The sequence below is a fragment of the Vulpes vulpes genome, chromosome 4 (genome assembly GCF_048418805.1).
Source record: "Vulpes vulpes isolate BD-2025 chromosome 4, VulVul3, whole genome shotgun sequence".
In the NCBI taxonomy this organism is placed as follows: Eukaryota; Metazoa; Chordata; class Mammalia; order Carnivora; family Canidae; genus Vulpes; species Vulpes vulpes.
In genome coordinates this window covers 67,997,629-68,019,974 of record NC_132783.1, presented here as the reverse complement: position 1 = coordinate 68,019,974, position 22,346 = coordinate 67,997,629, and the positions used below count along the sequence as shown (strand labels likewise).

Genomic DNA, 22,346 nt, shown 5'->3' with positions numbered 1-22,346 from the left:
AAGCCAGGATCTTAGAAGAGGTAGCTTTCTCGCACCCTCTCCAGAGGGAACAGCCCATCCCCGCTGCTGGGGGGCCTGAGCTGCGCATCCCAAAAGGGGGTCATAATGCCACCCCCCTTGCAGGGCTGTTGCAGGGATGACTGCGTGGATGTGTAGAGCATGCAGAAAAGAGCCTTAAATATGCCTCCGTGACTGCGGTTGCCGCCACTGGAATTGTAACCCGACGCATCAGCATCCCCGGGGGTAGGAAGGCGCCCTGCCCTTGGGGTCTGCACTGCCACCTCCTGACCTAACATGTAACTCTGCTGCATACAAGTCACCTTCTTTGCCAAAATTGGAATTTCTGCAACATAAAAGCTCGAGGCACACAGGCCAGGGTGGAGAATGCCTTGTTGGCACCGGTGGAGGGTAACAGGGGCCCCGGGACCTCCGAGGGATGCCAGAGTTCCCCATCTCGGCTCTAGGAGGTGCTCCTCGTCACCACTGATCTCTCGGGGTTGCCCCAAATGATGGGTGGGGCTGCCACCCACTCGGGTCCCCTACCCTCAGCCAAGGGCAGAACGATTTCTTTATTACCTAACTCGGGCCCACTGTTGCTCTCCTTCCTAGGGATTCATTCTCTGAATTTGCTCTGCCTCTCGCTTTGCCTGCAACTGACACTGTCCTTTCTGTCCTCCCCCCAGGAACACACCGAGCTGTTTGCTGTCCGGGGCCTGGGGGTTTTGCAGACCTCTTACAGACTTCTGTGAAATCGGGAGCATGGGGCTGGGTCGGGAGGGGGGAGCTTTGAGGACCGAGGTCCAGGGTCCCTGGTATGGGGGTGGGCTGGTGGGAGGGATGATGGTAAGAGTTGCCAGCGTCCCTCCAGAAGGCCTTTGTGGCTTGGGTGCTGCTTGCACTGGTGTTGGGCACCTAGGTGGTGCGTGTTCAGACAGCAAGTGCAGAGCTGCCCAGTGGGGCCGGACCGTGGGGCAGGGTGCCCTCCCCAGCACCACCTTCTTGTCAAACACAGCTGTGCTTGTGGGCGGGGCGGGGTGTGAAGTGAGCACCTGAGCAGCCGTTCTCTGAAAAGTCAGGGGGACATCAGAGGGCCTCGGGCAGCCAGGCTGGCCCTCCAGGGAGCCCAGGGCAAGGTGGGCATTGAGAGGGATCACCTGGGGGTCTGCAGCAGGGTGGGGCGAAAGGCTCTGCCTGGAGAGGTGAAATCACCTGCAGTGGGCCTCTTGGAAAGGGCCGTGTGTCAGAGTGGGGAGGAGCAGGTCTGGGGTACAGTAGCCGGGGTGCAGTCCAGCCAAGGGCCTGATTTCCTGGGCCCGAAGCCTGACTTCTTCAGCTCAGAAGGGCTTCCTTCGACCTTTTTCTCCCCCACTCCCCGTCTGCCTGCATCCATCCACTTTCTTCTGTGCAATTCCTTCCCTAATTTCTCACCCGGGATACCTCTTTGCTGCAGATGTCAAGGCCGACAGCCCTCTGGTATCCTGTGTACATAGTGGCAAGTGACCACAGTGGCACGTGCCTTCAAGGCCTCGAGTAGCACACAGCTGTCAATTATAGGGCCCAGCCTCTTCAAACCTGTTAGAAATGTGATTCTTCTCCCCTCAGTGTAATTACTAGGTAAAGAAAAGTCTACAAGCATGGCTGAGCCCCTGATGCTGTACAAAGTGAACAGAATAGACCCAGGAGCTAGCATGCCAGGATGCCTGGCCTCGGACCTCCTGCCTCCATCCCCAGCCACCCCAGTCTCAGTCTGGGTTCATTTCGGGTTTGTCCAGACTCTTCTGGTCTTCCTGTCATATGACTGTAATGGGTAACCCTCTTCCTCAAGGCCCCAGACAGCATTTCACAAGAACACACATACCTCTGCCCCCCTGCCCCCCCCAACAGATGCCCAGGCACAAATGCAATGCTCTCACCAGTATACCTGGGAGACATATGCATGGACCATACACATGCACACCTACACAAGTCACAGGCTCCCCACATGTGAGACCTGCATCTGTCAGCATATGAGGCCACATGGCCCGGGGCAGCACAGCCACCCCTCCTGCTCGCACATTCACAGAAACCCCGGGATGGCTCGTGGATTCACCGACACCCAGGAACACTGGATGGGCCCATGCATCAGCCATGCATCGCAGATCTCACCAATTCACCTGGATGGCTTATTCCTGTTCACTTCATGAGAGCTTCTGAGTTTTCTCCTTTTGTATTTTTCTCCATCCATCCAGTTTGATGCAATTTGATAAAACTCTCTTGGACAGAAACAACTAACTGCAAGATGTAGCTGAGAGGCAGTGGCATCTGCCGGCACAGTTGGCAGGATGGGCCAGCTGAAGGCGGGGGAGGGAAGGACTGTGAGGGGGAGCCAGGGGCCTCCTCGCCTACAGCCCATCTGACCCCTGGGAGGCCCAGCGTCTGTCATAGCCCACCGAGCAGGATCTGCCAGCCTTCAGAGTCCATTTTATGTCCATATAGGGATGAGGGCCCTGGGGTTGGAGTTTTGCTGGCTAGAGCCCTACAGTGCTCCCCTGATAGGGGCTGGCTGTGTAGGGAGCATTGTGGGAACTACTGGGGTGTTCTTCGGGGAAGGGGCTCCAATGCACATTGTGCACCTATCCCTAAATGTCCAAGATGGAGAAAGGTGGTCTATGTTTCATATGACACATGGAAACAAAGCCTGGTTCAGAAGCTGGATGGTCTGCCCAGAGCCCCTCTGTTGATCAGGGAGGACTCCTGTGGAGAGCATATTTTCCCGGTTTGCACCTTCCCAGGGGCATGGCTCGGAGCCACCTGCAAACACCCCGAGGAGCCGGACTCACAGGATGGGGAGAGCAGTGTGAGAGGGTCTGCATGGGCCAGCCAGGAGATTGGCTCCCATCCCCCTGCTGACACAGACCAGAAGAGAAGTAGGGTCCTGGGGAGCTTGAGGGAGACCATTCAAGGCAGAGCTTGTGGCATCCACCCAGGTACTGGTGAGGACTTCTGCCTCCAGTCCTGTTTTGAGAAATATTTGAGAAGAATCCCTGACTCAGCCTGAGTCCAGATCCTATTAAAATGACCGAGCATTGATACCGTGTGCCAGAACTTTCCTCTATGTCTCACGATTTGTTGTTTTTTCTCTCTGGAAATGACTCTCTACTCAACTATGTGCTTCCCTGAGAGGCCCTCCTTGACTGCTCCAGCTAAAATAGCCTCCATCTCACCCTATCACTATCCACCCTGGTACTTACCACTCCTGAACTTATATGTCCGTTCACTTGTTTATGGTCTATAATAATATAATTATGTGTAATACAGAATAAAATATATGTAATGCATTGAGGTAAAGTTACATGAGAGATATGTGCACTTATATCTCACGATATAGTGTCTATATATAGGTATATATGTATGTGTATATATATGCACAATGTTTATTTTAAAAAAGAAGTTGGGTGGGTAAGGGTAAGTTTGTATTTAATCCTAAGCACTGGTCTGTGGTGTGTGTATTACCTCATTTTAAGATGAGAAATTTGAAGCCCATAGAAGGAAAAATGCCCATAAACAGAGAACTTATGCCCCCGTCCCCCTGCCCCCAGCCCTGACTGCTAGCCCAAGGGCCTGGGTGGCAATGAGAATTTTCAGTTCATGGTTCTCCTTTGCAGCCAGGCAGGAGTTGTTTGGCCAGAGGACTGCACTGAGGGGCTGCCCGGAAGGCAAGATCTCCCTAGGGGGTGGTGGTGCCATCTGCCAGAGAATGGCCTGAGTGTGTGGCATCGCTTCACAGAAACAGAATCAAATACAAGAAGAAAGCCTTCTGCTCCCAGAAAGGAGAGAGACTGTGAGCCCGCTCCAATCACACTGGCCAGTAACGCCTTTGTTCTTCCAGGAAATAGTGAAAAACCCAGAATTCATTCTTGGAGGGGCCACCAGGACAGATATCTGCCAGGGGGAGCTTGGTAAGTGTGAGGGGATGGAGCATGGAGAGAGGGGGGTTGGAAAGGCACCCCTAGGGGCCAGCGGGATATGGCCTCTGAGCTGCCACCATGGCAAGAGCAGGATGGGACCTCTGGAAGCCCACAATGACAGGGTTTGGGGGAATATTGCTGCTATCACCCGCTACTTCCTCCTCTCCCCTCTCCCAGTCTGCCAGTCTGCTCTCCCAGATGGATCCCAGTGGACCCCAGGCTCTTTACACTCTTGATCTCCTGGGGGTGGATGTGCCTGCTATGTGAGGCTCAGAAGTTCACAGAGAATAGAGATACCCAGTGGTGCTGGTCTGGCTCCCTGTACCATGACACAGCTAATAACTTTCATGCATTAACTTGGTCACTGGGTCATCTTCCCAGTCACCCTTCTGATTTTACAGATGAGAAATGAAAGTTGAGTGAGGCTGAGTAACCTAAGTCACAGGAGTGATAGCTAGGCAGTCAGGATCTGAACTTGCTCTTAACCATTAGGCCATAATGCCCCCCAGGGGCTCAGACTTTGGGGAATCCCCCCAGGAGCTTCACAATCTCCTTCCTAAAATTTGCCTGAGTGTGCCCCCAAGTCCATTAAATTGGGTCTTGCATTTCAGGATTTAGTCCAAAATTGAACCGGGTTACCTTTATTCTATCTATGAAAACAAAAAGACATCAAAAGAAAAAAAATCACCAGTAGAGCCACAAGCTTATGAGGCCTGGCCTATAGCTGAGTTACCATTAGGGTCTAATGGTTGCTGTGGGTCATGCTGTAGCCTCAGTGCTCACCAACCAGCTACTCCAAACACAGAGGGTCAACTGTGCAGAGACGATAGAATTACACATCCTTTGACCTTTTGAAAAAAAATTGCCTTCAGATTGGTCTTCATTTGCTGGGGGTAAGCCTTCTCTGGGACACTCTGCCTGCCCCTTCCTCATCTCCTCTCTCATCTCTCCCCCCAAACTCTTTCTCTGCCTCCCCTCACCGCCCCCTCCTTAACCCTACCTTGCTATTCAATAGAAAGGCATAGGACAGGCTCCTGTGTGTCTCAAAATTTTGGTTTGTAGCATAAGTGCAAACATCTATTTGGAACTACAACTGCATATTTAACCTTGGTTGGTGTTGATTGTAACTATTATTTTGTAACACTTTTTAAAAAAAGATTTTATTTATTTATTTGAGAAAGAGAGAGCACAAGCAGTGGGGAGAGGCAGAGGGAGATGGAGAGGGAGAGGTAGACTCCCCGCTGAGCAGGGAGCTCGATGTGGGGCTCAATCCCAGGACCCCAGGATTATGACTTGCTTAACCAACTGATCCACCCGGGTGCTCCACTTAGTAGTACTTTTATTACTTCTAAATATTGTACATAATTGTACGTATTGTATGTATAGGCTATGGAGGATAACCATGAAATGAACAACTGTGAACCTGCCTCCCAAAATAAGAGCTAGAACACCACCAACACCATCACCTGCCCTTCCTGCTAGTGGGCCGCTGTATGCTATTATCTGCCCAGCTGCCTGATGAACTGACCTTCAGAGGTACCCTCTCTGGGCATAGCGCTGATATGACCAATACCATGCATCCACACAGGCCCAGCAGAAAGAGAAAGCAATATCACTTTGTTGTTGAGTTTTTTTCCTTTGGTTTAAATGGTATGAATGGCACTGGCTTCTAAATGCCCCCACCCCTTCAGGGCATTCCTGGCTGAATAGACATAAGCTGCTTCACTCTAGGAAAAGAAACACACTTTCCTACATTGAGCAAAGCCATAACTTGGAGAAGAATGGGGAGGAGGTCGGCACACATCAAGGGGCCCCTCCACCAGACTCTGGCCCACCCTGACCACCCCAGAGCTGAGAGCAGGGACCTCCACCGGGGAGGCACTCAGTGAAGTTTGATGAACAAACGATTCTGAAAGATTCTGTGTCCCTTCTCATTAGCGTCTCCCCATAGCCGGACCCCAGGCTGCCCAAGAGCAGCTGATATGTTAGGAATCAGTGGCATGTGCCCCATTTCTGAAGACCCCCAATGTCTTGGGCTGCAGCTATGAAATGCCTACTTGCCCAGCCCTGCTGTACTAATGTATGCAGCCTTGGCCTCTGGAAGGGAAGCCTCTGGAACTGCACAGAGCTGATGCATAATGGAGCATATGTCTGAAACCCAAGTAAGCATATCCTATAACATTGCCCGGACGGCAACAGCTGTGCATGATAAACCAGGCAATAGAAGAGCCAGGAACGGAGGCAGAAGGGGAGGACAGAGGCATTTGTTGGCATTCTGTCCATTTTCTGAAATGCAGAAAAGATGTGGCCACATCTGGAACGCCCCACCTCTCCTTCTGGCATAGCGTTTTCCCATTCACTGTAAATTGGCGATGAAGACGGTGATTTATGGCTTTCGTTTTGCAGGCGACTGCTGGCTATTAGCTGCCATTGCCTCCCTCACACTTAATGAAAAAGCTCTGGCTAGAGTCGTTCCCCAGGACCAAAGCTTTGGACCTGGTTATGCTGGGATATTCCACTTCCAGGTAAGAGGGAGCCCGGCCAGTGGAGTTAGCTCTTTGGGGCCCAGCACGACGTCATGCGCCTCTTCAACTGCTTGGTAATCCTGGAAGAGATCTGACTCTATATGTGTGAAAACTGCACCCCAAACCAGGTTGTGTCAAGGGATGGCCTCTGAGTGCATTAGGACAGCACAGGCATCCCGTGGTGAGCCCTCTCGGAAAGTACGCGGTAAGGCTTCAAGCACTACTTCGGCAAGTCTGGAGGTCCACGTTAATGGGTTTTCGTCTTTGGAATAGGTGGTGCTTTTAGAGGAAATGGCCCAGAAAGATTCTATCTCCCAGGAACTGGATTATTTCTCATAAACTGGGACATCCTCTCTATTGAAGAAATACAGATTTGGAGATATGAGTAAGCGTAAGAAGTAGAAACGGACAGAAGCACTGAGACATCACCCGCTGGGGGCCCCGGGAGGACACACGTCACCCCGGTGGGCCCCCCCGCAGAGCCACACTCCGGGCACAGCCTGCCTGGGAGTTGGTTTATGGTTTTCTCACGGCCCCAGCCTCGGTCCTCTCCTCCCTCCGCAGTCCCTGCCCGGGGTCCAAGCACACACTGACACCCGCCCTGCCCCATACCTATGCGGGTGACCTTGGGCAGATTTCCTTGCACGCCCAGCCTTCACATGCTGCCTGGAAAAACGACTGACATCAATCTTGTGGGGTTCGCAGAACTAAAAGGGGTTCTATGAAGGAGGCAGCATGAGGCAGACATGCACTTCTGTCCCCTGTACCGCCACCCTCCCCAAATCTGCACCTGCTTCAGGAACCTCTGAGGCCCGGGCAGTGCCTCCATGGAACATGAAGTCACAAATGCCCCCAAGAAAGCCTGAAGTGACTTGTGCTGGAAGGGTGAAACTCCCAAGTGGGAATCCAGCTAGGGCAGGTGGTAGTAAGGTCCTACACTGTGCTGCCTCCCAACACACCCCTAAGGGCCCATCACTGGGAGCCCAGGGGAGTATTCCTTCAAACACACACAATCTGGGCCAGACACTGGGCGGCCTGGTCTGACTGGGGTGGAATCACTGACATAGAGCCGCTCAGGGTGCCCGAGCCACGTTGGAAATAAGCAGCTCCCAAGGCCCTTCTGCTTCCCTCTTTCTTCTTACCTTAGCATCTCTCTTGGGCCAACTGGATGAGAAGGAACAGAAGGAACACACACACACACACACACACACAAGCACATACATGCGCACACTCATACATGTAGGCACGCAATACACAAATACATGCCTACATGCATGTGAACGCATGCACACATGTACATGGACACGTGTGTAAGCACATAAGAACATATGCACACACACCTCAGGTCTGCACACCTGCACCAGTGACCACCTGCCTCATTACAGCCTCTCTCTGTGTGTGGAAAAAAAAATGTGTGACCAAAAAAAAAAAAAAAATCAGTCTTAGAGTTTCCACCCCCAGGCAAGGAGGCAACTCAAGATGAAGGAACACCTGAGACACCCTGAAACTGGTTGACAGGGGGACCTAGAGAACTGCGCTGTGCAACAGCAGAGCAAACCCCACACTACACCCACTCCTGGTGAGAAAGAAGAACTAACTCTGCCCATCCGGCAGTGTCCACATGTCACCCTGTCCCACTGGCCCCTGGCTTTGGTGGGTCTACACTGGGTCTTCAAGTGGATGTCATTGGTGGGATGGATGCTCAGTCAGTGGCTCAGTGGACACAGTCTACGTGGCCCTATCACGGAAGCCACGTGTGAGTTTCTGCAGGACCATAAGGGCAGTTTGATCCAAGGGAGAAAGAGCCAAGTGATAAACATGTACAGATGGGGCTGGCCCTCCCCTGTGACTCACCCCCATGATTTCCGTCTCTATCCTGGCCTACAGTTCTGGCAGCACAGTGAATGGTTGGATGTGGTCATCGATGACCGGCTGCCCACCTTCAGGGACCGCTTGATTTTCCTCCACTCCGCTGACCACAGTGAGTTCTGGAGTGCCTTGCTGGAAAAAGCCTACGCCAAGTGAGTGCCCCCTTGCATGGGCAGGCTCTGTCCACGAAGCAGGTCTCCACCCCTGGGGCCTTTTCAGAGAGCTTCAATGAGTAGGGACCTGGAAGTTCCGGATTCACAGGTGTAGCCCAATGGGGCCAATAGGCCTGGGGCTTGGCCAGGGTTGGAGGGTGGTCAGGAGCAGCCTGGACAGTTTTACTGGCCTGGCCTTGCTGTGCCAATCCTTGGTTGTAGTGGCAACACATGTCCTTCCTGTGTCTGGCCTTCCAAAGAGGTAGGAGGGTAGATGGAGGAAAATCTAGATGTGTTAAGAGAACTTGGTCTCCCAACTTCCCACTAAGCACTGTCATGACTCCAACATCTGGTCTGTTTGGTAAATTTTACCACTTTAATCACTTTTAAGTGTATAGCTCAGTGGCATTGCATGCATTCACATTGCTGTGCAACCCTTACCAGCATCTACCTCTAGAACTTGGAAAACTGAAACTCTGCACCCACTAACCTCCCACTCCCCATCCCCCCCGTGCCCAGTCCCTGGCAACCACCATGCTGACTTCTGTCTCTGTGGATTTAATGAGCTGAGGAAGCTCAGGGTATGCGGAATCCAGACAGTGATTTTTAATCACCTATCACATGACCTTAGTTCCATCCAGCACTCTTGATTTGTAGGCCCTCAGCTTGTCAGCAAAAGGCCACAGTAGCCTGAGCTCTGTACTCACCTGACATTAGAGCTACCCTGGGAGTCCCTTTTGGGCTCCCATCCTGGATCTTTAAGCCATGGGAACCCTGTCTTCAGAGATGGGAGCTGAGAAGAACAGTTGTGCTTCTAACTCTGGCAAGTGGCAAAATTAAGAGAAGGTAAACAGAGGTTTAATTAATCTTCTAATCAGCAGGACAGAATTAAAGCCATCAAAGAAGAACCAAAGGTGTACAGTGCAAACCCCCCCCCCCCGCCATGCTCATCTGTGTCCACCCTCTCAGAGCCACTTGAGAGGTTCCAGGTGGGCAAAGGGGCATAGGCACAGCCAGGGAACCCAGCCCCAGCTCTGCCTCATGGTGAGTCCCCCACCAGGAGACCTCAGCAAGATCCTCTCCAGGGCCAGCACCTGTCCTTTCCAGGGCTGGGTGGCCATGGCTCCATTGTCGGTTGGATGTCCCAGCCCAGGGACATCCTCCCGCTGCAGCAGTGGAAATGGCTTGGGTCAGGGATCCCAGCCAGTGGGATCCAGTGGAACATGAAGGGTATTCACCCAAAGAGTGAAGAATAAGTTTCCTAAAAAGAAGATCTTTATTTTTAGTCATTAGAAGAGGCCAAAAACGATTGGGATACACCTCACCAAAAATGTTCTACAGATAGCAAATAAGCACATGGAAAGATGCTCAGCATTATTTGTCATTGGGAAATTACAAATCAAAACAATAGCAAAATACCACCGCACATAGCATCAATTGCTGACAAAGATGGAGAGCATCTTTGCTCCAATGACCAGGAACTCTCATTCATTCGTGGTAGGAATGCAAAATGGTTCAGCCATTTTGAAAGCCCTTTTGGCAGTTTCTTACAAAACATAGTCTTACCTAATAGTTCAGCAATCCCACTCCTTGGTAAATGAGTCTGGTAAAAAGTCACTTTTACTCAAATGAGTTGGATAAAAACTATGTCTACACAGAGACCCACATACAAATGTGTATTGTGCCATTATTTATAATTGCCAAAAACTGGAAGTAACCAGGATGTCCTTCAAAACGAATGGATAAACAAATGGTGGTACATCCAGGCAATGGAAAACTATTTCGTGATTTAAAAAATGAGCTATCAAGTCATGAAAAGAAACGGATGAATCTTAAATGCATATTGCTAGGTGAAAGAAGCCAATCTGAAAAGGCTACCTACATACTATATGATTCCAATTATATGACATTCTGGAAAAGGCAAAACTATGGAGACAGTAAAAAGATCAGTGGTTGCCAGAGGCTCTTGGGGAGGGAAGGACAGAGTTAAGGATGAATATGTGGAACACAAGGAATCTTTTTTTAGGGTAGTGAAACTATTCTATATGACACTGTAATAGTGAATACATGACACCACTCATCTATCAAACCCATAAAACCTTACAGCACAAAGAATGAAGCTCAATACATGAAGATTTAAAAATCATCGAGAAGGATGAGGAATTCCAGGATGAAATTCTGATCATGCATTTCATCTAACTGCATTGCAAATTTATGCAACAAACTCACTGCAGGGGCAGGAGAAAGGGGAGCTGACTTGAGTAGCTGTGGGCATGAATGGGGTCTGTAAGATTAAAATCAAAAGGAATCATATGCAAGTATTCTACTCAGGCTGATTAAGTTGCTTCTCACAGGGGCAAGGACAAAAATTCTGATACCATTATATGTATATACTGAGTTGAACAATTAAGGAGAATCGATGGCAGGTGGTGGAGCTAGGTTTCTCACTGTTGGGAAGGAGGTTACAGAGAAGCAAGTGAAGGAGGCTAGAATGATGCCTATGGTCATTACTTAGGGTAGGAGACTTCAGAATTCATGTTTTGTTTAATAGAGATACAGGTATTTGTACTAGGTCAATGTACACATATCATTTCCTCACTGTGTCCACAGAGAGGGCCTAGAAAGAATGGCAACCCCACAGCAACGAGCACCCCTACTTCACGGGTCTTGGTCTCTAATACTATTTTTCCAATAAAAGGAACCAGGGATCCTTGGAGTTAAGGTTGATTCTAGGACTGGGGTGGGAAGTTCACAAGATGAGCCTAGAACATCTTGCAGTACCAAGATGTACCATGAGAGAGAATGTTTTATTTATTTTTTTTTAATTTTATTTATTTATGATAGTCACACACACACACACAGAGAGAGAGAGAGAGAGAGAGGCAGAGACACAGGCAGAGGGAGAAGCAGGCTCCATGCACCGGGAGCCCAATGTGGGATTCGATCCCAGGTCTCCAGGATCGCGCCCTGGGCCAAAGACAGGCGCCAAACCGCTGCGCCACCCAGGGATCCCGAGAGAATGTTTTACACACACACACACACACACACACACACACACACACACACTGATGGGGTTATGTCAAAGGTACACAGGAGCCAGCTGAAGAGGTTGAAAGTAACCAGAGCTGGAACAGTTTGAGCAATAAAATAAATAAAGTGGCATTGGCTTACAAACCAAAGTACAAAGTAAATATCCATGAGTCCATACTGATATAAATAAATGACTGAATACATAAATTGGGGAAAAGAGTAAATCTTCCATATAGAAGAACTGCAAGTAATTTAAGGTGGAGAAAACCCCCTGCTCCTTAAGGGAGGGCTGCACTAATGATGTCCTGCCAAAGAGGACAGTGTGGACAGGGGGAGGGAGAGTAACTTTATAAGGGAGAAACCTATCGGACATGACCTGGTGCTCAAGGCACCATTGACAGCGATAAGTCATGATGACAGCATGGACCCTGGATGCGACATCATGAGAAGGACACTTTACTTCTGCGGTCTTCCTTCCCTACAGCCATAACCCCAGTCTAATCAGTAGAAAAACAGCAGACAGATCCCAGTTGAGTGCCATTCTACAAAACACCCGACAGTAGTCCTCAAAATCACCAAGATTATGGAAAACAAGGGAAATCTGAGACACTGCCATAGCCAAGAGGGGGCTAAGGAAACACGAGGACTCAATGTGATGTGATTTGCTGGGTGGGTTCTTGGAACAGAGCATCTTAGGTAAAAGCTAAGGAAATAAGAAGAAAGTAGGGACTTTAATAATAACAATGGTTGGGCTCCGTCACTATAACTAGTGTACCACATGGATGAAAGATGTTAACACTGGGGGAATTGGGTGAGGGGTATATGGGAACCTGTACTATTTACAAACTTTTCTATAAATCCTATAAACTGTTCTAAACAGAAAAGTTTATTTTGAAATTCAAGCATACCGCTTATATATGTATAAACAACTCATATTAAGAAAAAAGACAACGATGAGGGAAAAAATGGTTGGGAGTTGTCCAGAAAGGAAGAGAAAGATACTCAACCTTGTCTCAGTCTATGGATAACTAACACCCTCACGGTCAAGCCCTGTTCCCTATTCCGTGCGAGAAAGAGGGAGAAAGGGAAAAAGAGAAACAGAGACAGAACCACAGCAGGGGCATCTGGGTGGCTCAGAGTTTGAGTGTCTGCCTTTGGCTCAGGGTGTGATCCTGGGGTCCTGGGATCGAGTCCCATATCGGGATCCCTATAGGGAGCCTGCTTCTCCCTCTTCCTGTGTCTCTGCCTCTGTCTGTGTTTCTTATCAATCAATCAATAAAATCTTAAAACAAACAAACAAACAAGCAAACAAACAAACAAAAAACACCTCACAGTAATCCTGGGAGGGAGCATACACCCATCACCCTCATCTTGCAAATTCAGAAACTGAAGCACTGGGTAAGTGAGTTGTCCTCAGAGCCCTCAGTTTATAAGTTGTGGATCTGGCACTTGGAGCTGTGGCCAGTCAGGGACCAGGGTCCAGGCTGTTTCCACCACGCGGCACTGGCTATCCCAGAGAGAGCCCAGGGTCCTGGGAGCTCCAAGCCAGGCGTCTCCCTGCTCCCCATCTTCCACACCACCCAACCCAGGGCACCTCCAGGAGAGACGCTGCTTAGAGTTGATGAGCGCTGGGTGTTATGCTATATATATGTTGGTACTCTAATAATAATAATAATAATAATAATAATAATAATAATAATAAAAAGTTAGAAAATCTCTGGCCAAGGGGCGCCACCTGGTGGCCCTCCTTGTTCCCTGCAGCGGCGTCCGTGCTTCCTTGCCGCCCCGACAGGCTGAACGGTAGCTATGAAGCTCTGAAGGGGGGCAGCACCATCGAGGCCATGGAAGACTTCACGGGGGGTGTAGCAGAGACCTTCGCAACTAAAGAGGCTCCAGAGAACTTCTACGAGATTCTAGAGAAGGCCTTGAAGAGGGGCTCTCTGGTGGGCTGCTCCATTGATGTAAGTCGTTCACTTGCCTGTTCACATGCCTCTTGCTGTCCTCAGCAGGTGTCCTGGCCCGGCTCCAGGAGGAGCATGACTTTCAGGTGACTGCGGTGGTGTCGATGTTTATTTATTTTCATTAGAACAAAATTTTTAATTTAATGTTTTTTAAATTATAAAGTTAGGGCATACTCACTGAATCAGACAGTACAATCCTTGGATCTATAAAGGCATATTTTGGTATCCCTCCCCAGGTCCCAGCCCTGTGACACCCAGCGTGCATCCTTCACACCCCCTCCTTACTCGTGCAAACAGGCATACACATATACACACCACCTGGGAGAAGACGGGTTTGATTTTCCTACATGGAGTCTTACTCTGTACCTTTCCAAAACTTTGGGTTTTTTTTTTTTTTCTATTTCGTATATTGTTAAAAACATTCATATCGGTAGATAGGAATCTAACAGTATTTCTCTAACGTTTTTATGCATAGAAACATACACATATATATAATCTTACCTCACTTAGTTCTTAGAACCTATTTGAGAGTTCTGTTTTCTCTTGGATTAATTTTGGGAATATATTCTTTGCTACTAAATTATCCATTCAAATCTGTGACGTAGAGTTGTATGTGATACCGTTAAATGCTTCCTATGCTCTCTTTGGTGTACGGGATCATACTTCTCTCTTGTGCTGTCCTACATGATGGGGAGTGGGGTCAACTTACCCTGTTTGGGGGCAAAAAGGTAAACTTTTCGTTGGAGTCTGAGCTGGGAATGAGGGTCTCCTCACCCTGGAAGAGACTGGGAATTGCTGTATGTCACTAATCAGCTTAAGGGTGTCTTTAGATGCTTCAAGCACATGATTCTCACCTGGGGGAGCAGAAGGGGCCTGGCCAGGCACAGAGCTGGGTCTGGGCAGGTAGGGAAGACTTGACTTACCTAGTGAGTCCATCGCTCCTTTTTTTTTCACATTTTAGGCCAGAAATGCAGCAGAATCTGAAGCCCGGACGCCTTTCGGTCTCATTAAGGGCCATGCCTACAGTGTGACAGGAATTGACCAGGTAGGCGATGTGAACCCCGTGGATGGGGTACAGGAGTAGACTCAGCATCTCTAGTCTCTTATACTTATTTAGTGCATCATAATTTAAACCATATCTTCAGACATGTTAGAGAAGGTCTCATCTAAAGGAGGCAGGCTGGAATCCAAAAGAGCAAAACGGGAGACAGAGAGAGAAACATGTGATTCCACCACAGTACCAACCTTGTTTAGCTGCTGTGAGAGCCTAGGCTTTGTTTTTTTCTTTTCTTTCCTTTTTTTTCCCCCCTAATTCTTCAACAGTCCTGGGGTAATCAGAGTTCTCTAAAAAACAGAACCAATGAGCTATCAATAGATGGTAGATAAATAGATGACTGGTAGATGGATGGATAATGAGGAATTGGCTCACATGATTATGGAGGCTGAGAAGTCCTATGATCTGCCATCTGTAAACTGTAAGCCCAGGAAATCTGGCGGTGGTGTTCTAGGCCAAAAGCCTGAGAACCAGGAGAACCAATGGTACAAGTCCCAGTCTAAGAGCAGAAGAGGACCAAAGTCCCAGCTCGGTAGCCAGACACAGAGAGTGAATTCTTTCTCTACCTTTTCGAGTTCTATTCAGACCTTCAGCTGATCGGATGAGGCCCAGCCACACGGGGGAGGGCCATCTGCTTTAGCTTTATTTGGTCTCCCGATCCAAATGCTAATCTCATCCAGAAACACCCTCACAGACACACTCAAAATAGTGTATAACCAAGTATCTGGGTGCCAGTGGCCAAGCCAAGTTGACACAAGTCTCAAACACAGTTTGTAGAGGACATAGGTACATCTGGTCTGTCTTGTGGCTGCTCACATTTTGAGTAACACAGTCCAGAGGAGTGGGGAGTAACGGGTGCTAGAAGGAAGCCTGTTGTGCCTCCTCACCAGGGAATTGTGAGCAGAGCATTTAGGGTGGCTGATGCAATGGGATTCTTTAGAACTGAACTATTTGCATAGACTCTTTCCACCTCCTTCCTTGCCCATAATGCCTTGTCAGTCACCCACTTGAGTAGGCATGTGACTTTTTAAAAAATATTTATTTATTTATTTATTTATTTATTTATTTGAGAGAGAGTGAGTGAGCAAGAAGAAAACATGAGTGGGGGCAGGGGGGTAGGCAGAGGGAGAGGGAGAAGCAGATTCCCCATCAAACAGGGACCCCCCGCAATGATGCAGGGCTCCATCCCAGGACCCCAGGATCATGACCTGAGCTGAAGGCAGATGCTTCACCGGCTGAGCCACCCAGGCGCCCTAGTAGGCATGGGATTTTTTAATGTTACATCTTTCAAATATTATTTCCAGTAATAGAAACTTCCTTCACATCTGTTCAATTGCTTTTCCTTTCTCTCCATCTGTACATTTCACTTAATGAACATCTTAAATGATGAGCTGCAAGCTGCATCCTGGACTCTGGAGAGGTTAGTTATACTAACTAAATTTTTACACATCAAAAATATAATTTGAGCCCAATGCATGAGGATAAAGTGTTTTGAGCTAAAATTTCTGCTTAGTTGATGAATAAAAGTCTTTTACTTCCACTCACTTTCCTCCAAAATCTTTCTGAAATGTACTGGCCCCTTCTGGTCTGGGGCAGAGCATGAGGGGCATGACTGAATCATCCTTCTGTACTGGCTCAAGGGTTCTCCATATGGACAGCAGAAATCCTTACCTGACACCTGGAAAGGAGGAAAGACTGATTCAGATGACTTGGAAGTGGTTTTTGTTTATTGTTGTTTAAATTTCCAGCATGTGCCTGTATACTTTTCATTCATTTGTGAGTAATATATTAAGGAGGAAGAAAACTCACTTATGGGCACTTGGGACAAACTATTCTTTACCTCTCACTGTGCTCAGTGTTGAGTATACAATGATAAAATAGACTTGGCCCCTGCCTCTAGGGAGATTCCAGTCCAGGAAGAAAATTCACTCATCTGAAGATTCACATGGAACAATTTCTTATTATTTATAATTCTACTTTATTTCTCAGATTCAGCATATCCATTCTGGGGTGATTAACAATATAACATCATTGTTAATGTTAGCCACTGTGCTCACCAGGAATTAGAAAATTCCAAGGGCTAGTTAAAAACTGATGAGTTTTGGGACTCCTGGGTGACTCCGTGGTTTAGTGTCTGCCTTTGGCTCAGGTCGTGATCTCAGGGTCCTGGGATCGAGTCCCATATTGGGCTCCCGACAGGGAGACTGCTTCTCCCTCTGCCTATGTCTCTGCCTCTCTCTGTGTGTCCCTCATGAATAAATAAAAAATTTTAAAAATCTTTAAAAAAAAGAATTGATGAGTTTTGACATGCCTTTAGCGTGTTGTCATCAAGAGGCTTTTAGTAAAGCCAGTCAGGGCTAAAGATGAAGTGTCCTGGAGCTCACGCATGAATGCATCTTTCCACGTTGCCCTCCTGTTTTTTCCCTCTAGGTAAACTTCCGAGGCCAGAAAATGGAGCTCATCCGAGTCCGGAACCCTTGGGGCCAGGTTGAGTGGAACGGGTCCTGGAGTGACAGGTGCGTCCCCGCCTCCTTGCCTTCCTGGGGCACAGGGGACAGAGGCTGGCTTCTGGGGGCATGTGAAGAAGGAACACATTGTCTGTAGTTCCCTCCTCGCTCTCGTTCAGGGGATGGTCCTGCTGCTGGGTGGCCTTCCTCCCTCTGCAGCCCTCGGGCCCACCGTGCAGTCAACATTGAACACCCTTATAACAGCTTTTAACCTTTCCAATTATTATATTTATGTCCGGGGATGTATCTCCTCCTATGGGGAACTCTCAGATCCCTGTGATTGGTGAAAGGCTTTCTTTCCAGTGATGAGTAGCTCCAGTGCAGTGTGTGTGTGTGTGTGTGTGTGCGCGCGCGCGCACGGGTGTGTGTGTGTTGGGGGTAGGTGGAAGTGGCCATGAGTATTTGAGGTGTGAGAATCCCTGAAATATTGCCAAGCAGGTCACTATAGGATTCTTTCTGGTAAGTCCCTGGTCACACTGTCCAGAGGCTCGGTGGCTGGGTGGAGAGACAGGAAATGGAACAGGAAATCCATCCATTACAGAACAGTCAACCAGGGTTATTTATTTGGCCTCCCAGTTGTAAAGAAAGGTCCCCCTTGCAGCTGTGTGTCCACTCCTCATCCCTTGGGACGTATCCCAGGTGGCTAGGATCAGGGGATGTTCAGATGCACTGGGCAGGACCTGCCCCCACGCTGCCTCCTCCCTCAGCCAGGACTCTGGGATTTTGGGGTCCTGCTGTCCCACCCCTGCCTGCTCACAGCTTGCAGGACTCTGGGGTACCTAGAGCCAGTCTAGAGCCTGAGTAAAGGAACTTGAGGTGTGTTTGTCCTCAGATCACAACAAAGCCACCATGTCACCCATCATCAGTGTGTCTGTGTCTCTGTTAACCTTACTCTAGTCTGAGGGGGCACCACACACCCCTGGGGGTGCTCGTCGTCCCCTCACTGCTCTTGACCTGCCACCTTCCACCCCCATTTGACTTCGCCTTCTCAGAGCCCAGGGGCTTTGGCAGAGATGGATTCACTCCAGACAACATCGCAGGAGGGAAGAGATCGGCCTCCCTCTCCTGGCAGCAATGGGAAGAACAGAAATGTTGAAATCAGAATTACTGAGATTGCTTTGTATCATACAGACTTGTAGTGTCCTTCAATTTAGAGAATACAGCGTGCAGACGGGTGAGGGCCACTGTTTCCTTCTCCTGGGAAAAAAGACAAGAGGGAGAAATAAGGAAAGTGCATTTCCTGGGGTCAAGGCTGGAAGCGAGCTTGCCTCGGGCTCCCACTCAGCCTCAGGGGTGCCGGAGGGCGTGTCCCTATCCTGATCCCCATCCTCACACCACCTCCACCCCCCCACCCCCGCCCATTACGAGGGAAGTGCTGAAAGTGCTCTTGGCTCTGCAGGCCTGTTATGGACTGACTGTGAGCCACTTGGAAGGTGACAGCTTTCGGTTCTGCTGCTCTGACCCTGGCGCGGGGCATGGAGAGGGGCTTCCCCTGGTCCTTCCTGGGTCAAGATCCGCAGGGTGTGGATGAGGTGGCCACGTCGGTGGTGACTCAGCGTAAACTGTGTGGAGGTGGCTACAGGGGTCACAGAGACACGGTACCCTTGTGGCTTCCTAACGAGTTCACCTGGGGGTCAAGTGTCAAGCCCAAGCAAACATAAGATATTATTATCAGTTTTCAGAACAAGTGAAGAGGATCAGGAGATGCTCCAGGGCACACATTTCAGTCCACTTCTGGCTTCCAGTTGGAAGGGTCTGCTGCCTTGCTGGTGTTCAACATCCTGTGATGGTCCTACTAGGGAGGGGCATCAAATGACCCCGAGGACCTTTTACATCAGCTGCCCTTGGATGTGGCCTTTCCAACCAGCCTCTAGGTCCCTTGGGAAGTTTCTGGGGCCCGGGGAGTGGGCATGGCCGGGATCATTCCCCACCTGGCCGCTACCCTGGCTCCTCAGGAGGGGACACCCCTGTTGGCCAAGGCCAGTGTCATCTGAGCTGACTCTGCTCACTCCTAGCTCCTCCGAGTGGCGTTCCGTTGGCCCAGCTGAGCAGAAGCGCCTGTGTCACACGGCTCTGGATGACGGGGAGTTCTGGTACGGTGCTCATCTCATTTTCCTTTCTGTATTAACTACATAACAGGTGTGAGCGTGCCCTGTAGCCCTTAGCTTGCTTGCTTGCTTCCTGTCTGTCTATATTTGTTTGATTTCTTTGGTAAACCAAATACATTTGTCTCAAGCCCCATAGGGGGCACCCAGGTTGGCAGAGAATGTGTAATGAACATGGGGCTGAGCCTGGGTCTGCAGCCCAGCAGCCCTCCTCTGAAGACCCATCCTCCCAGTTTGCATGGTGAATTTGAAGTCCAACTTCATGACAAGGACCCCTGAAGGCAGCGACCTTGAAATCATCCAAAAATATAGAACTAAGTTTATTAGGAAACATTCCTAATAGAATTTCTAAAATCTCTACAGGGCGGAATCTCTTTGCTTAACTGTAAGCTTTTAATGAGCCTTCGTCTCTGGAAGCTTTTTTTGATCTTTTTTCTTCCTGTGCGGTCCAGAAGACAGTTGGCTCTTCCAATTCTGCAAGACCACACATTTCTGATGTCCGGCTTTCTTCCCTGCTGAGCAAACCAGTCAGTTCTCATCTGAGCTCACTTTTTTCTTCTATGCCTTATTAAACACAACAAGCAAAAACCAGCACTCACTAATATTCTAGCTTTTTCCATCCTCTTCCCCTGGAGCACAGCCTCTGTCCTCCATATTTTTACAATTTTAACAAATATATTGCCATGTGTAACATGGATACCTATTTTCCAGCTCCAGGATTTCCTTGAAACCTGCCCCAGTGCTAAGCTGATAGCACATGTTTTAGAATTCGGTCATGGTGGCTCCATACACCAATGACTTAGGGTAACACCAGCTGCTGTAACAAACAGACTTAACACGGATAAAGACTCAAATGCAATAAAGTTTATTTCTCATTCATTGTGACAGTCCAAGAGAACATCCCTATTCCATGGACGGCTCTCTCCATGCAGTAATTCTGGGACCCAAGCCCCTTCCTCTGTGTGGCTCCACCAACCACTGGGGTCACACAGCCATGTGTGGGAAACCAGCAGAAGAGGAAAGACAGGACAAATCAGAGGAGATACTCCCACTTCCGGAGAGCCTTGACCTGCACACCCTTGCTTACATCCCACTCTAGATGCAAAGGGTGGGCTGCAGTCCCTGAACGTGGGTTCTCCTTAGTTTTGTCAGTGTGTTTTCTATTGAGTTCTCCCCCTCCTTGGGAGCGGGCACAGGCACTCACCACTGGCTGGTTAGATGATTAAGCGAACAAACGGATTATGGCATCACTATCACCTCCCATGTCTGGTGTCTCCCCACTTTGTTGCAGGATGGCATTTAGGGACTTCAAGGCCCACTTTGACAAAGTAGAAATCTGCAACCTCACTCCTGATGCCCTGGAGGAGGATGCCCTCCACAAGTGGGAGGTGACCGTCCATCAAGGAAGCTGGGTGCGGGGCTCCACAGCCGGGGGCTGCCGCAATTTCCTGGGTTGGTAGACTGCCTGTCACTCTCTGTCATTGCCAAGTGTCCAGTCCAGCCTGGGGTACATCAGGGGGTCAAGGCCAGGACGCTAGAAGTATGGAATGAGTAGGATTTCCAGGATGGCTGGTGAGGGCTACAGAGATGTTGCAGCAAGTCGGATAAGAATTGCTCAGGGAAACTCTTGTTTAGCCATTCAGGCTATTTTCCATGACAAGTAATAGAAAACATAACTCACATGAGTTTAGCAATAAAAAGGATTTTTTCCTTGCATGACTGGAAAGCTCAGAAGAGAAGTAGGGTGCGCTTCAGGCATAGTGTGGTCAGCCCATTTGTCTGTAATTCTCTCCTCTGTCCTCTTATAGTCACGGTTGGGCTGCCAGCAGCACCCAGGGCTTCGTAAGTCCTCATTTGTGTGCATAGCGAGATGTCCTGGGGTCACCCAATGGAAGTCCTCAACTTCCCTCTCCCTGAGAATTCCTTAAACCCATATAGCCTAGTGTCTGCTGCGGGCTGGTTGGCCTTGTTCCAACTGTCCACAGCAAGAGGAGCTAGGGTGAACCAGTCAGCATTTACCCTTGGAGCTGAGTGTGGAGTGGTTCTGTTCAATTTGCCCAGCCATGAGGGCACCATACTCTGCTCTGAAATACCACGTGGGAAAAATAATATGGAACAAACCACAGATCTGGAAGATTGTCTTTAAAAAGCTGAGTGGGAAATGGCTCAAGAGAAGGGGGAGATTAAAGGGGAACACTTGGCCTTCTCACTGGGGTTACAAGAAGTAGGGCACAAGGGTCATCAGAACAGGGAGAGAAGAAATGATTGACTTTCTTGGGTTTGGGAGGATGTGGTGGAGGTGGATAGAGTGTGTGTGTGTGTGTGTGTGTGCGTGTGTGTGTGTGTGTGTGTGATGCATATGCATGTCCTTTGTGTTTTGTTTTGTTTTTCAAAGAAAGATGAAATAATTCACTTCTTTCAAATGGCAGACACCTTCTGGACCAATCCACAAATAAAATTGTCCCTGACTGAGAAAGATGAGGGGCAAGAGGACTGCACTTTCCTCGTGGCCCTGATGCAGAAAGATCGAAGGAAACTCAAGAGGTTTGGAGCTGACATGCTGACCATTGGTTATGCCATTTACCAGGTGGGTAGAACCCAAGCCGCTCTTTGGAGCCTGCCACCTCCAGTGGTGAGCGTCCACATGCCCAAGACTCAATGGCCAGTTCCCCACCTGTGTCCAAATACCCAAGACCAACGGCCCTCCTTATAGAACATTCCCATTGCAGAGCCCCAGCAAAGACGAGCACCTGAACAAAGACTTCTTCAGGTACCATGCTTCCCAGGCCAGAAGCAAAACGTTCATCAACCTGAGAGAAGTCTCCGACCGCTTCAAGCTGCCGCCCGGGGAGTACATCCTGATTCCCAGCACTTTTGAGCCCCATCAGGAAGCTGATTTCTGCCTGAGGATCTTTTCAGAGAAGAAAGCCATCACCCGGTGAGTAACAGGTTCAAGAATTCCTCTTCATTTAGAGGCTCAGTCCCTGGGAAGTCACAGGGGACCATTGGAGCTATGACCCCTCTCTTCCCTTCTCTATGATCCACCTAAGAAATCAGGCAGGAGAGTTTCTTAACCCATTTGCAAAGCGGGATATGTTTCCATTTTGGTTCTGCTCATTCCCTCCCCGGAAAAAGCCATTGAAAAATTACTCTCTCCAACCACTCCCAGAATCAGTCTCACCAGACCCTCTTGGGT

At 49.2% G+C, this 22,346-nt stretch overlaps 1 protein-coding gene across 1 annotated transcript in view; it reads left to right on the top strand.

Moving 5' to 3' along the window:
* The window catches only part of CAPN9 (calpain 9), a 39,972-nt gene that overhangs the window by 1,854 nt on the left and 15,772 nt on the right, over nucleotides 1–22,346 (top strand). The window contains exons 2-11 of the mRNA XM_026008784.2: nucleotides 3,869–3,938; nucleotides 6,354–6,472; nucleotides 8,360–8,493; nucleotides 13,316–13,484; nucleotides 14,446–14,529; nucleotides 16,969–17,054; nucleotides 19,061–19,138; nucleotides 20,442–20,602; nucleotides 21,580–21,737; nucleotides 21,880–22,088. Of these exons, the coding sequence (XP_025864569.2) occupies nucleotides 3,869–3,938; nucleotides 6,354–6,472; nucleotides 8,360–8,493; nucleotides 13,316–13,484; nucleotides 14,446–14,529; nucleotides 16,969–17,054; nucleotides 19,061–19,138; nucleotides 20,442–20,602; nucleotides 21,580–21,737; nucleotides 21,880–22,088 (1,268 nt within the window). The remainder of the gene's footprint in view (nucleotides 1–3,868; nucleotides 3,939–6,353; nucleotides 6,473–8,359; nucleotides 8,494–13,315; nucleotides 13,485–14,445; nucleotides 14,530–16,968; nucleotides 17,055–19,060; nucleotides 19,139–20,441; nucleotides 20,603–21,579; nucleotides 21,738–21,879; nucleotides 22,089–22,346) is intronic.